Source organism: Streptopelia decaocto, assembly GCF_964273445.1.
Source record: "Streptopelia decaocto genome assembly, chromosome: 6".
Lineage (NCBI taxonomy): Eukaryota > Metazoa > Chordata > Aves > Columbiformes > Columbidae > Streptopelia > Streptopelia decaocto.
In genome coordinates this window covers 61546535-61559272 of record NC_138660.1, presented here as the reverse complement: position 1 = coordinate 61559272, position 12738 = coordinate 61546535, and the positions used below count along the sequence as shown (strand labels likewise).

Genomic DNA, 12738 nt, shown 5'->3' with positions numbered 1-12738 from the left:
GGAGAGCTGTGCAAGACAGTCTCTCATTCACCCAGCCACAAGACCTGCCACTGCATACACATCATGCTCTAAAGTGAGGGGCTTGAGGCAGCCAGCAGCCACCTGGTGCTGACAGAAGAACTCTTTCATGCCATTCCCAAAAATTCTTTGCGTAAGAAAGCAAAATGAGTGAAGAAATTGCCTGTACAAGTTGTTACAGAGGGTCATCGAAGACCTGTGCCCCATAGGATGTGCCCTCCAGCATCAGAACTTGCAACAAATTTCTACTTGTAACTCCTCTTCAACATGCATTTCTCCACTCTAAAGGGGAGAATTAAATCTGTTCTCTTAATCATTTGCATAGTTATTGGGATTCATAAGCCATTTTTTCTAGATTACTGTTTCTAAGGAAAACTCACAGCTAGATATAATTTTGTTTCTTAATATACAATCTGCTTTATGGTATTCCCTTTGTATAAACTTAGATTGTCACACAATTCAATTCATTCTGTAGAACCAATCTTTACATCTCTTGCGTTACTGCAATAACTCCTTTCAAACAGAACATTGCAGAACCCAGCTAAGGATCAGTTCCCAGAGGACACAGTAACAAGCGTCATCTGCAGAGAATGCTTGTCATAGAAGTCTGATTTTAAACCATTGAATATATGGTGTTGTAGAGTGCTGGGGGTTTTAAAAATCCTAATGTCTCTTGTGTCTGAAATACACTGTGGATGAACAGCCCCTCAAATTAGGATTCTCTCCTCCTGTAATTAGATACAATGACTGAAAATGTTAAACCGTACTGCTTCAGACTAAACGACTAAGCCTGAGCTAGATCTCAGAGTCAGTTTTGTTAATCTTATGCATAACATTACAACAGGATTGTAAATAATTGTAAATAGCATTAACTTTTCTGTTGTCTTCTAATCTCTTATCTGCAGCTTATATCAATCTAAGACTTAGTTTTTCATCAAATCAGCAGGCCTAGTGTGAAAATGTCTCTAGTCAACTCTTCAAATATTTGTATATTAACAAAGGACTATAAAAATACTGTTTTTCTCAGGTTTCCTAAGGGAGGAAAACAAAACAAAACCAAACTCACAACAACAACAAAAAATACCACCACAAACAGAACAACACAAAACCAAACCTACCTACTTTGTGATTCAATTTTACAAAATTTTAATGAGTTCCACAAATACCTACATGAGTTCTGAATGTCCCTCCCTCCCCAAAGCTGAATTACAACTTGCCCAGCAAACCCCTCTCACACTCTGCTATTCACTGGTTCCTTCTACTTGTTAAGAGTGAGACTTGTCACAAAAAGATAGATTAGAAGCTTTTCAAGTAACAGCAGAATAAGTCAACATGCTTTATGAGTAAACCACTAAGGAACATTTCAGTTTTGTTAGGAAGGAAAAAAGAGCAGCAAGAAAAGCATTTTGATGCCCCGCATTCAATACATAGAACTAAAACCAGTCATAGTATTTTGCTTTAAAAACACAGATTGGTATGAAGATTAAGTCAGAAAAGCTAGATTTTGTTTTAAATTCTCCAAAGTATTTTAGCATATTTTGTCCAGCATTTAGGAACTTCTTTAAGTGTGTTTTATCATTTTAATAGATTAGTCTTCAGACACACCTCAAGCACATGTTAATAGAAATATGAGCAATTATGACTAATATGCAGGAATTCAGTTAAAACACCAGAACTTACAACTGCTTATACTAAGTATAAAAAGAAGATAAATTATGCTGCATATATTAATCATCATTTTCCTGTTTTACTGATGGCAGGCAGCACTTAAGCAATTTAAGGCTGCCTCAAGTGCACTGTGAGACTAGAAAGTTAAAACTAACAAAACCCATCTTCCTGTGTCCCAGATATCAACCAATACAGTTCAGAAAACAAAGCAGCAAATTCTTCAGCTGATATTACCACCTCTGTCAAAGTTGCGTGTTTAAAGAGTACCCAAAAGATTTTCTTTCGAACAATAAGTTACTTCAAATTGTTTCAGAAACTTCAGTAATGTGATTTTTACCTGGAAGTCCTGTGATATTTCAGCTGTGGGAGGTGGTGGATATTCTTCACATACAGCAAGGCTCCGAACTAACTTTAACTTTGTGTTTGACTGAAGGAAAGTATGTAAAATTAAAAGCTATGGCTTATGAAAGATTATATAAATATACCATAAGATGTTATTTTTCCATTCATTTTATGTAAAGCAAAATGGCTGAAAACAGCATTTTTAATATTTTCAATAGAATAAATAATTTCCTTTAGGACAAAAATACCCAAGCAACTGCAGCTTTTGAAGGCACTGTCAGCACTATAGAGCACATCTAATGAAAAGTAAACAAAATCTTTGGGAAAGTGTTTCTCTCCATAACAATAAGAAGCCACCAAAAAATATAAAGGCAAACCACAAAAGCAGACAACTAGGCAAGACAAAAATCCAACAGAATAAAACAAAGCTTCAATGCCAAAAAATAAAACTAAAGGCACTTTTCACAAAGTAACAAAGCTTCATCAAGCATGAAGGGCTTCCTTAGCATGCCAGCACACACGTCTACCATACCTTCGACCTTTTTGCTGTCTGTCCAAAAGACTGCACTGGCCGCTGAATGATGGGCACAACAGAAAAGGTTTATATTAAACTTAATAGTACAGTTTTATTATTGCAAAAGTCTGTATAAAAGAAAGTTTTAACAGTTATTACTGGTCAAATCTGTGAAAGGAACAGCAGATGCTCTTGGCTGAAGGATTATAGGCTTTCCCAAATTCATCGTGCTTGTCCTTGATTTCTCTTCTCCATTTATCAACAACAGACATGACAGGAATTGAACAGGAAGCAAGCATTATTCTCATTCAGTGAGATCCAAGCAGTTCACTCTCTCAGCCAGATCCTACATTTTAAATTATTGAGTCCTAATTGCCTTGGCAACATATGGCTTTATAAATTTTCTTCCTACTCCTGAAACCTACCTGGAAAAAATGGTGCGGAGGAGAAAAATAAACACCAAACAACACACCACAACCCCCTCCAACATCACCTCTACCAAAGGAACAGATGACCTATCATAAGCAGGTTAAAACATGTTGTTTTTCTTTCATTTTAGGATCTATGACAGTGAGCTTCAAAATGGGCTATGGTCAATTTTTTAAATTTAATATTAATAAATGTTAAGTTACTAATTTAACTTTCTCCTCCCAGAGCCATTTTAGTAACTTACTACACTCTAAGTTGCTCTTTCTCCTTTCTTCTATTACTATTGTTTCTTTTTTAAAACAAAACAATTACCAGAATTTTACAACAGTATGCATGACTGAAAGGTACATTTGAATCAACAGTGTTTAACGATTTCTTATCTGCATAGTTAAAACTAACTCAAATGTCTGTGACAGTTACACAGGAGTAGAAGCACGTACAGTAGCATAACAATTTAAGTATTGGTTTGATTGTAGAACTTAAACTGATGAATAGACAAGCTTTTAAACAGAATTGGTTTTATTGAGCGCAGGCCTAGTATTTGTAAGGAAAAAGTAACATTGGCAACACAATTTCAAGTATTTTTTAATGGACAATATTTCATCTTTTATGAAAGCAGTCTCCTTTCAGAAGGAAATAAATAAAAAGCCCAGTTGAACACTACACAAGAACAGCCCTGCCCATCCTGGGGTCATAGGTGCAGATATCCATGGAGTGCCTTAGCAGAACACAAAACCTACAGAAAAGGACTCTAACATGTAAAGAAAAAACAACTCCACTATTTCTCTCATTTTCCCCAAGTCCCAAATCTTTTTTGGATGTTGCACCAGCTTAGCTGAAGAGCAGCAGAAGGGGAGCTCATTTAAGCTCATTTCACTATATAAGAGGATTTTAAATAGCAGCACTGAAAACAAACTGAACTCATCATCATGTTTTTAAAGGCAGCTTGCTGAGATTTTGAGCAGCAAAGACAGTTCAAATGTTCTCATACCTGGAACAACACAGAGACTGAGTTTTACTGTTACCAGCAAAATATTTTTCTTTCATCCATCTATTCTGATGCATATATTGCATATTGAAAGCTGGCACTCTACATAACCCTGGAAAAGCTGCTATTACACCAAGCTACTAAACTTTCAAGAACTGGATGATTTCCCAGGCTTGTATCAATTAAACCAGCATCAATTGTCTTAGGTGAGTTTGAATCAAGTAATGTAAACTTCAGATCAGCACCGCCAACGGAGTCCTCAGTTTACTGTCAAAACAACAGACAAAAGAATCTACATTTGGGCAAACAGTTTACCTTTTGCAAATTTTTGGAAGCTTTGAATCCAGTATAAAACTGAAAAGAACATATAGAAGCAAACACCCCAGATCCACCATTTTGGGGGAGGGGGAAAGAGAGAAAACAATCCTTTATTAAGGGGTGGATTCCTCACTTTCCTGCATGACTTTAAGGATGTCAAAAGCTGAAATACAAGCCCTGCATCCAGCTGTAACCATGAGGATTAAGCACCACACACTTGACAGGTAAGAAGCACTGGAATGAATCTGTTACAGCTGATGCAAGAAAAGGTCTTCAATGTAAGGACTGGCCTGGAAATACAAAACCAAAAGTGCTGTGATATCACCAGTAACTGTGCTTGCAAAACCTGAAGACAGCCAGGCTTATCTGTGTTCTGAGGCAAACCCACACTAACTGAGGATAACTATGTTTCCACTGAAATTCCAGGACAATAGGCAGTCAATGCATGTTACAGCTGTTAATTCGCATTTTCTCTCTTTTCAGGTCCATGAATTTTAATCCTGTCCTAATTTCTCTGCATTTACTAAGTTTTGCTCCTACAGAGCATCTTTATGTTCCCCATTTGTGAAAAACGATATAAAGCTACTTTAGAATACATAATCCTTGGTGAGTGCAAATTAAGCAATTTCTTTCTATTTGCAGCTCTCAAAGACTTTTACTGACTTGAGAAAACACTGTGTTAATGAAAGCAAGATTAAAAATAAATTTATGCCCCATTTGAAGTCATTATGGGCATGATTTCAAGACAGTGTTTAAAAGCAAGTATTCCAAACAATTGCATAATGAAAATGATTAGGTTTTGTCTTAAAAATAAAAATCACAGCAGCTTTTAAGACCAACTACTATGCTTCATTTCCAACTACAAAAAAAAGGGAATTAAGATAGAGTTTACCAAACATATATAATCACTTATATCCAGGCTTTCAGTAGCAGTATTTGCCTATTTTATTCTTCCCTTATTACTTCCACAGAGCACGTATTTTAGATACAAAGTACAGACCTGCAGCTGTTGCCCACCCTCCTCTATCATCACTATGCTGCCTAAACAGACAGGTCAGGCACAAGATGCAAACTTAGAAGTGTGAAAGGTTTTGTGAGAAGGTCCTACATCTATTAAGTTTCTGGAGTGCCATTTGGACATTTCAGAGGACAGGCATGACGTGACAGACTTGAACAGAGTGTTTTAAGGACATTCAGTTTTTCACCTTTCCTTCTACTAGGTCTCCATTTTCAAGCCAGTTAAGGGCTGCAGTCCCAACAACCGCGGATACCGAGGAAAGAACAGCATGGTCTACGGTTACGTGCTGTCCTGTATTAGTCAGAAGAGAACAGCAATTTTCCATGACACAGCAGAGGATGACTGATGGAAAACAGTTTCACCATTGGACACAAAGACATTCTCAACAGTTCAAAAGTAACTAAACAGAATCTGCTCAATCATTTATCTTATGAAGTCACATTTTGGAGGCAAAGATGGGTAAATCCTGACAAGACCAAAGCAGCTGGGGGGAGGGAAAGGAAGGTTTCAGAGAACTCGAGCTGGGGAACAGAATGAGAAAACGAAAGCTTGTGCTAGTGTGGAGGGAAGAAACTTGTAGAGAGAGAGATGCCTAGTCATTAAGTAACAAAATTAATCAAATTCCTTCAAAGGATATGGATAATTAGCTTAATCAGCATAAATCCATAGTAGCATTATACTCTGCAACATTTGCCTTGCCTGTATCCTTTGGTGGATGCACACAACTCCTGCATTCATGTACCAGCCTTCATCCTTCTGTGAGGCTTTTTTTGTTGGTGGTATTTGGTTTTACTCTCCACAGCTTGCAAGTGCTTTTTCTGATACGTAGGGATATGCAGCTCTCAGTCTTCTACTGCCTTGGCAATCATCATCCAATCAAGGATCTTATCTCTACTTATTAATGGTTATTTTTCAATGCAGGGATGACAATACTTAAGACTAACATTCTTCTCCCCCCGCAACCTCTGCAATGCATGAATTGTAGAATAAGCACTACCCTCCTTTTCCGTATTATACATGAGCCAACGTGAATTTTTATGTAGATTAAAAAAAAAGAAAAGAATCTTCCTAATAGTGAGTAAAAGGCATTACACTGTAAGATAGATCCATGCTGTTTACTTATTTTTTTTGCCAACATTTCTTGACATGTTAACTTTCTAACATCTGTCCTTAGAGTGGATGAAGTATTGCTCGCCCCACCACCCAGTGACAAAGGCCAACTTCAGACCCTGTATTGTAGCTAATTCAGAATTAGTACATTGTCATCTGAGCCAGATAAGATTAACAACTGAGAGACAACTGTGACTTTTTGATCACAAAAACTACCATAGTGCTGACATGCACATGACTTCTGTAAAAGTATTTTTTCATGAATGTTTCTTATTTCCAGTCCCATTTGAATGTTATTTGATGGTCACTTCAAAATAGGACAACTCAAAAATCTTTCCTAATATTCTCTATACCAATTATTCTACTCTCGTACTGCTTGAAGAAATTGGGCATGCTACCCATGTACTCTAACAAAATATTTTTCTCATTCACATTGTACCTCCAACAGTGTATGCAACAGCAAATAGGTTACTAGTGCGCATCATCTCAAAATAATCTGGAATTTAGAACCAAAGTTATATTTCTAAATATAATCACCAGTTTTCAGAACCATGAAGATCCAGAAACACACCTGAATTCAAACCATGATAGGTTCAGACAAAGATCACCAGCCTGTTTCTTATGTGGCTGTAAAGAAGTTAAACAGCAACTTAGAAAATCAAATGATAACTGTACTCAGGAATATTATTGCAGTTTGCCAATAGGTATAAAACCTCTTAAGCAAACAGCTACTAGCTAGGAAAGCCAAAACCAAACCCCATAACTCCCATCCTTTGATCTACTTAATTAGTAAGCAAAAGAACACAGCAGATTCCAATAAGCTTCTGATAATCTTCTCTAACATTTCTCTGCAAATCCTTTGCTCATTTTCCTACCACTACAGTAACATTTAACCTGCCCTTAATGAAGAGTAGTGCATCCAGTGAAATTTCACTCATCAAACGACTTAATTATCTGTTAAAAACTTGCTGACTCCTCTACTGTTCCCAGAAGTTTTGTTTATTATGGACAGGCCAAAATTTTTGTTTTATGCTTTAGCATAAAACATGCTTTCAACGAAAAAGCCTCAAACATATGACACACATAGTTGCACTAACAACTACTGCAGTATAAGTGACATTAACTTTTACTGACTTCAATTGTTGCAAAGGGCTTACACTAGCAAGGTTCCTCTTCATAACTGACCCCCTTCCTGTCACTCTGGAAATCAACATCCTCAGCCTACAAACTCGGTTTTTAATTACACTACTCATGTAACAGTGACGTTCTGATTCTGGTGGAGACTCCCGAACACACCACTCACATCAACACTAAATGAAGATGACAGTAAAGCCATCTCTATCAAGCACCTTCATTACAGAGTTATTCAGTTCATTGTGCGTATACTAGATAATTATTTCGGCCACCAGCTACTACTGCTGTACAAGAACAAAACCAAACAACCAACCCCCTTGCCAAACCCCACAGCACTGACAGCACCAACAGACTCATTTTTCTAGGCTAGGCCTGAGAATACAGCAACACTTGCTAGCAGGAAGGTAGATTTGCTACTTGAGTCGCACAAAATTTTCCACAATAAAACAGGCTGAAAGAGAAAATGTGAATGAGATTTTTTCCAAGTTACTGAATTATATGAAAATAAACTTTAATTCAATGTTTAAGGCTCACTACTGGGATATTCCATTCATTTAAAAAAATAATAAGAACAGTTCAGCTATAGCATCAGCTTTTCAGTACCAGTTACTTCTTATCCATTACAGAAGAAATGTTTCATTTTAAGAATTTATATTTTCCATAAAATTATCAATTTACACTGATGCCAGTCTTAATAAAGCCAGCAGATATTAAAGTGTAAAACTGCATTGTTATTACACTGGTCTACAAGATTTATTTGGAAGCAATTTAACACAGCTGATACAGCCTACTTCATTCAGTGGAATATTGAATTGTTAGTCTTGAACAGAACTACTCCCCAAAGAAACTTTTACTCAATTCTCAATAACAAGAATCTAATAGGCTACTGTCCTGCTTCTGCAGTCCACAAGAGAAAACTGCCATACCCCATATCCCAAACAGGATTTCATCAGAAAATTCTTTATTATTAACCCACAGACACAAAATGCCTATAGAAAACTAGTTTTTGTCTAACACGGGCTGTGTTTTCTCTTATAAATTTGCCCTGTTTTCTATGTTGTGCCTGAAAAATTCAGTTGCTTTCCTTAACTCCTGCCTCATGTATGACATTTCTGGTGTTTGATGACCATGTGGGCAGCCTCAGCAGGAGTTAGCTAGTTTGCCCCATGTGAGAGACCAATCCATCCTTCAGGACATCTGAGCACAAACTAACTGCACAACTCAACCTCAGAGGTATTAAATCTGCTGCCACAAATTCTTAACCCATCCTCATTGGTGTGTTCTCCTTTAACACAAGATATTTTCATACTACTTCCCCCTTTCTCATTTGAGATTTGATGCTGCAGTTTCTTTATAGGTCCATCTCCCACTTTTCAATGGCCATTCATTTACATGCTTCAGCTCTTCAGTGTGTTCATGAGGTCCCTAAGCTTTCCTACCTAACAAATCATTTCAAAATTGTGAAGTAGTGCAGAATGGAGGAAAAGAGAATGTATGGGGATTACTGGCTAGCAGCTGAGATGGAATGGGAGCTCATCAGCTCACTGTGCCATTGATGTAGAGAGAAAGAGGCTGGACCTTCTGCTGATGGCTAGGGCAGGACCCAGACCTACTGGCCTCAGGAGCTCTGCTGACTTGATTCTTCCAGCACCTGGGGATTTGGATTACCTACATCTGATTACTGGAGCCTTATGCTGTACAGCTCTGATGTAAAAGTGACACCTGGACCACCTGTAAGCTGCACGCAGCTCAAGAGCCTGAGATTGGTCACCTCTGCTGAGGGCAGAGAGCTGAGCTGTTCAACACTTCACATTTCAGTGGCTTGATCAAACCACACTATTGCTATATTGTGTCTTCTTAACACAGCCTGGTCTCTGAAACTCAGGATTCCGTAAGAGCAAAAGACAGATTGAGTGCCGAGTTCTTCCCCTTGTTCTGCTACAATGAAAAGACTCAACTTTACACGTGTACTCAGGAAAACACAAATATGGACAAATTGTCTGGTCTCATGCGAACTGCTCATCTACTTAAAACAATTAAAAATTACTGACTCTCATATTTACATGAATAGAAACAGAGAAGTGAAGTGAAGGAGGAGAAAGGAAGCAATAAATCATCCTACTTGCCTCCCTAACACCAGTTGAGTTTTTCTGACCTGTACCAAATCAACACATAGCAGGATCATGAGAAAGGGAGAACAAGACAGAGACTTCTTCAACATGATACACTAGTAAAAAATAAAAGGGAAAAGTTTCTTACCGGCATATTGTTTTTGCTATCAGGACAATTTTCATCCTTTTCTGCTTGAATCTGCTCCTGACTTCCTGATTTTATAAGGTTTTCAACTGCATCTGTATCTTTAAATTCAGCTTCTGAACCCTTCATTGCACCAGTTTCATCTTTTACAGTAAGAATATCAGACATCCTCATTAGAAAAGGTTATTTTAAAATTCTACAAGAAATATGGAACCTTTAGGACAAAAAAAAAAAAAAAGTGGATCACTGAGTATCTTTAAATTACTTTTAAAAAAAATTGCATACCTAAACAGCTACCCCAAATAAACATGATTTTGCTGCAAAAAGGATTCCCTCTCCTGTTATGATACTTTTACTTTTCTTGAATTAGAGAAAGTGATCATTTTCTTTTTAACCACTTTTTCTAAAAAGGCTTATAATAACAGACATCTATACAAACAAGAGCTAAGAGCTACACTATAGGATAACGTTTGCAGATTCTCCCTTCTATATTTTAAAATAAACACCTGAACATTCCAATTCTCCAAATCAAAGCAGGTTCTAACAGAAATAAGGAAAGCTTTTCTCATTTGAAAGGAAAAAATAATTACATATAGACTTATTTTAAATGGGTTGAATGTAAATAGATGAATCATAATGCACTAAGTGTGCAAAGTTTCATATATTTCATTAACGCTTTTAAGTATCCTAGTTGCCAGGTAAAAACCAGGCAAGTTCTGAATGCAGAAACTATCTTACCTACTAAACGTAACAAAACCAGTCTTAATAAAATTAAGCACTCTCTCAAAAGCAACAAAGAAAGAAAGAGACAACTTTGGTAATCAGGATAATAACCACCATTATCAGTAATTACAATTTATAATAATAATTTTAAATACTATACAGAGAACTTTAATGATTAAAGCTGTAGCAGAACCACCTCAATTTTCCCTAAAAAATAATACAATTTCTTGTCATTACTCAGCTACAGAGCAAGATGTAAACCCAAGAATTCTACATTTCTTAAAAGAAACAAAGACTAATATATGAATGCTTAAATTCCTTCATAGAAAACAAATAACAATCAAATAACATTGTGGAAAAGGGTAAGTATCTGATTTAGTACCTGATATGTCCTACAGTTTGGGGATTGTGGTCTCCCACAAAAATACGATAAAATAATCCAAAGTTCCTTTTCACAGTTGTCAGCCAAGATGTCAGTTGTAATGAACCATCTGGAATCTGGCAGGAGGAGTCCCATGTCCTTATCCCCAGTGTAGAGTTCTGGACAGAACTATGTTGTCTTGAATCAGCAAGAACATCCCTTTCAAATGCCTAAAAAAATCAACAAAGGAAATACATGATACTTTTATTCAGGAGGGAACATGATGACACCCAAAATCTTACACAGTCATTTCAAGAAAAAAAAAAAGCACGGAAGAAATCAGTGTTTGTTACATCTATCCATTCTACTTGCTTTATCTAGCAGTGGTAACATTTTTTGTTAGACTTCCCAGATATTTCTGTATTACAGAGTTAACAAGTAGTCATAATAAACATTTTGTTGGCATTCCTAGTGAGAAACTTTCTATAAACAAGCAGGTATCTTCCAGAAGAGTCTGAAAACACAGTTTGAAATAAGCAGCCCAGCAGGTGTGGAGGAGTAATAGGCCATGAAAGCTCACAAATCCTTGTTAGCGTAACACCATTTTTCTCTTTGTCATAGTTAATAATCTACAGGCACAATACATGACCCATATTTTAGGCAACTTGAATTACAGAAGACAATTTTATTTTCTTCAACAAAGTAATTGCTCTTAAATGAGGAACTACAAATTTTTACAAAATTGACAATGTTCCATATTCCCTTTTTTCAGATTTGCCTTTCTGAAGAATAACCTCAGCACCCACACGCATTTGAAGTGGTAGGCAACAACAGACATCTAAAAGCAAACAAAGTGTAACCTATTAACATAGCAAAAATATCCTAAAGCAAAGATGACAAATGACTATCTTTCAAACCTGTGAAGGATACACTGAAATAAAATAGCTGAAAAGGATCTCTTGTATTGCACTCCCGAAATATTTTTCTCATGACTAGTCAGAGGCTATTAAAACCACTACAAATTATAATAAACATCAATAATACTTTCTGTCACCTCAGCTGAACTACATAATTTCCATGTGAGTAACATGGTAATTAGAATTGTTTCAGGAAAACAAACAAGCAAATAAAAAAGCATCAGAATTGTTTGAAGTGAAATTAAGAAACAAATGAGATATTTACTCCACAGCTATAAATATTGTTTTAGTCAATGTAGGTGAAGAACCTGCACTAAACTGTTCTCTTTCAAAATGAAAAGTTGCACTACACATAGGAAGAAAGACAAGTCCTGCAAGATCTTCATGTCTCCAACAAGTTGCATTCTACAGTATGAGGTCACTAGAAGGCAATTCATATCCAATTTACAAGGCCAGGCTGTGATAGTCCCCAGCCTTTTATCAGTTTTAATGTTTTGTCACATAATAATTCAACAAAGAGCTTAATGTAAAATAACATAACAGAAAACTAGCTAAAAAAAATAACACTGGTTTTACATGAGACATAAGCCATATCCTGTTTTAAGAAAAATCCACAGAACTGAAGATGGGAAGTAGGATTTACAATGAAACAAAAGAAAGTAAATACTTAATAATGTCTATGTTTCACAACAGTATGACCGGCTTGTATTCAAATTGTTTTAGATACATTTAAACATACTGAAATCTTTTGATCCCTTCCTCAAAAACAACTGTGAAAACAGCACAAAGCAACACTTCAGAAGATATGTACACAAAGAACGAAGAATAAGATATTTCCCCCTTGCCTCCAGAGAAACCCTGCAACAGAAATTTGGGTAAGAAGACTCTTAAATTACTATTTTAAAAGTAGGTAACATTTAACACCCCTTCCTTAAGTGCTAA

At 36.4% G+C, this 12738-nt stretch overlaps 1 protein-coding gene across 13 annotated transcripts in view; it reads right to left on the bottom strand.

Moving 5' to 3' along the window:
• Positions 1-11039, bottom strand: part of R3HDM1 (R3H domain containing 1) — a 47475-nt gene extending 36436 nt beyond the window's left edge. For 9 of the 13 annotated variants that reach the window (XM_082056524.1, XM_082056531.1, XM_082056537.1 and 6 more), the window contains exons 1-4: positions 10901-11039; positions 9799-10009; positions 2561-2602; positions 2024-2113 (exon numbers count right to left, since the gene is read on the bottom strand). In XM_082056524.1, coding sequence (XP_081912650.1) covers positions 2024-2113; positions 2561-2602; positions 9799-9969 — 303 coding nt within the window. In that variant the 5' untranslated portion in view covers positions 9970-10009; positions 10901-11039. The remainder of the gene's footprint in view (positions 1-2023; positions 2114-2560; positions 2603-9798; positions 10010-10900) is intronic. The other 4 variants (XM_082056536.1, XM_082056529.1, XM_082056534.1 and 1 more) reach the window with 3 other exon arrangements.
• Between the last annotated feature and the right edge of the window lie 1699 nt (positions 11040-12738).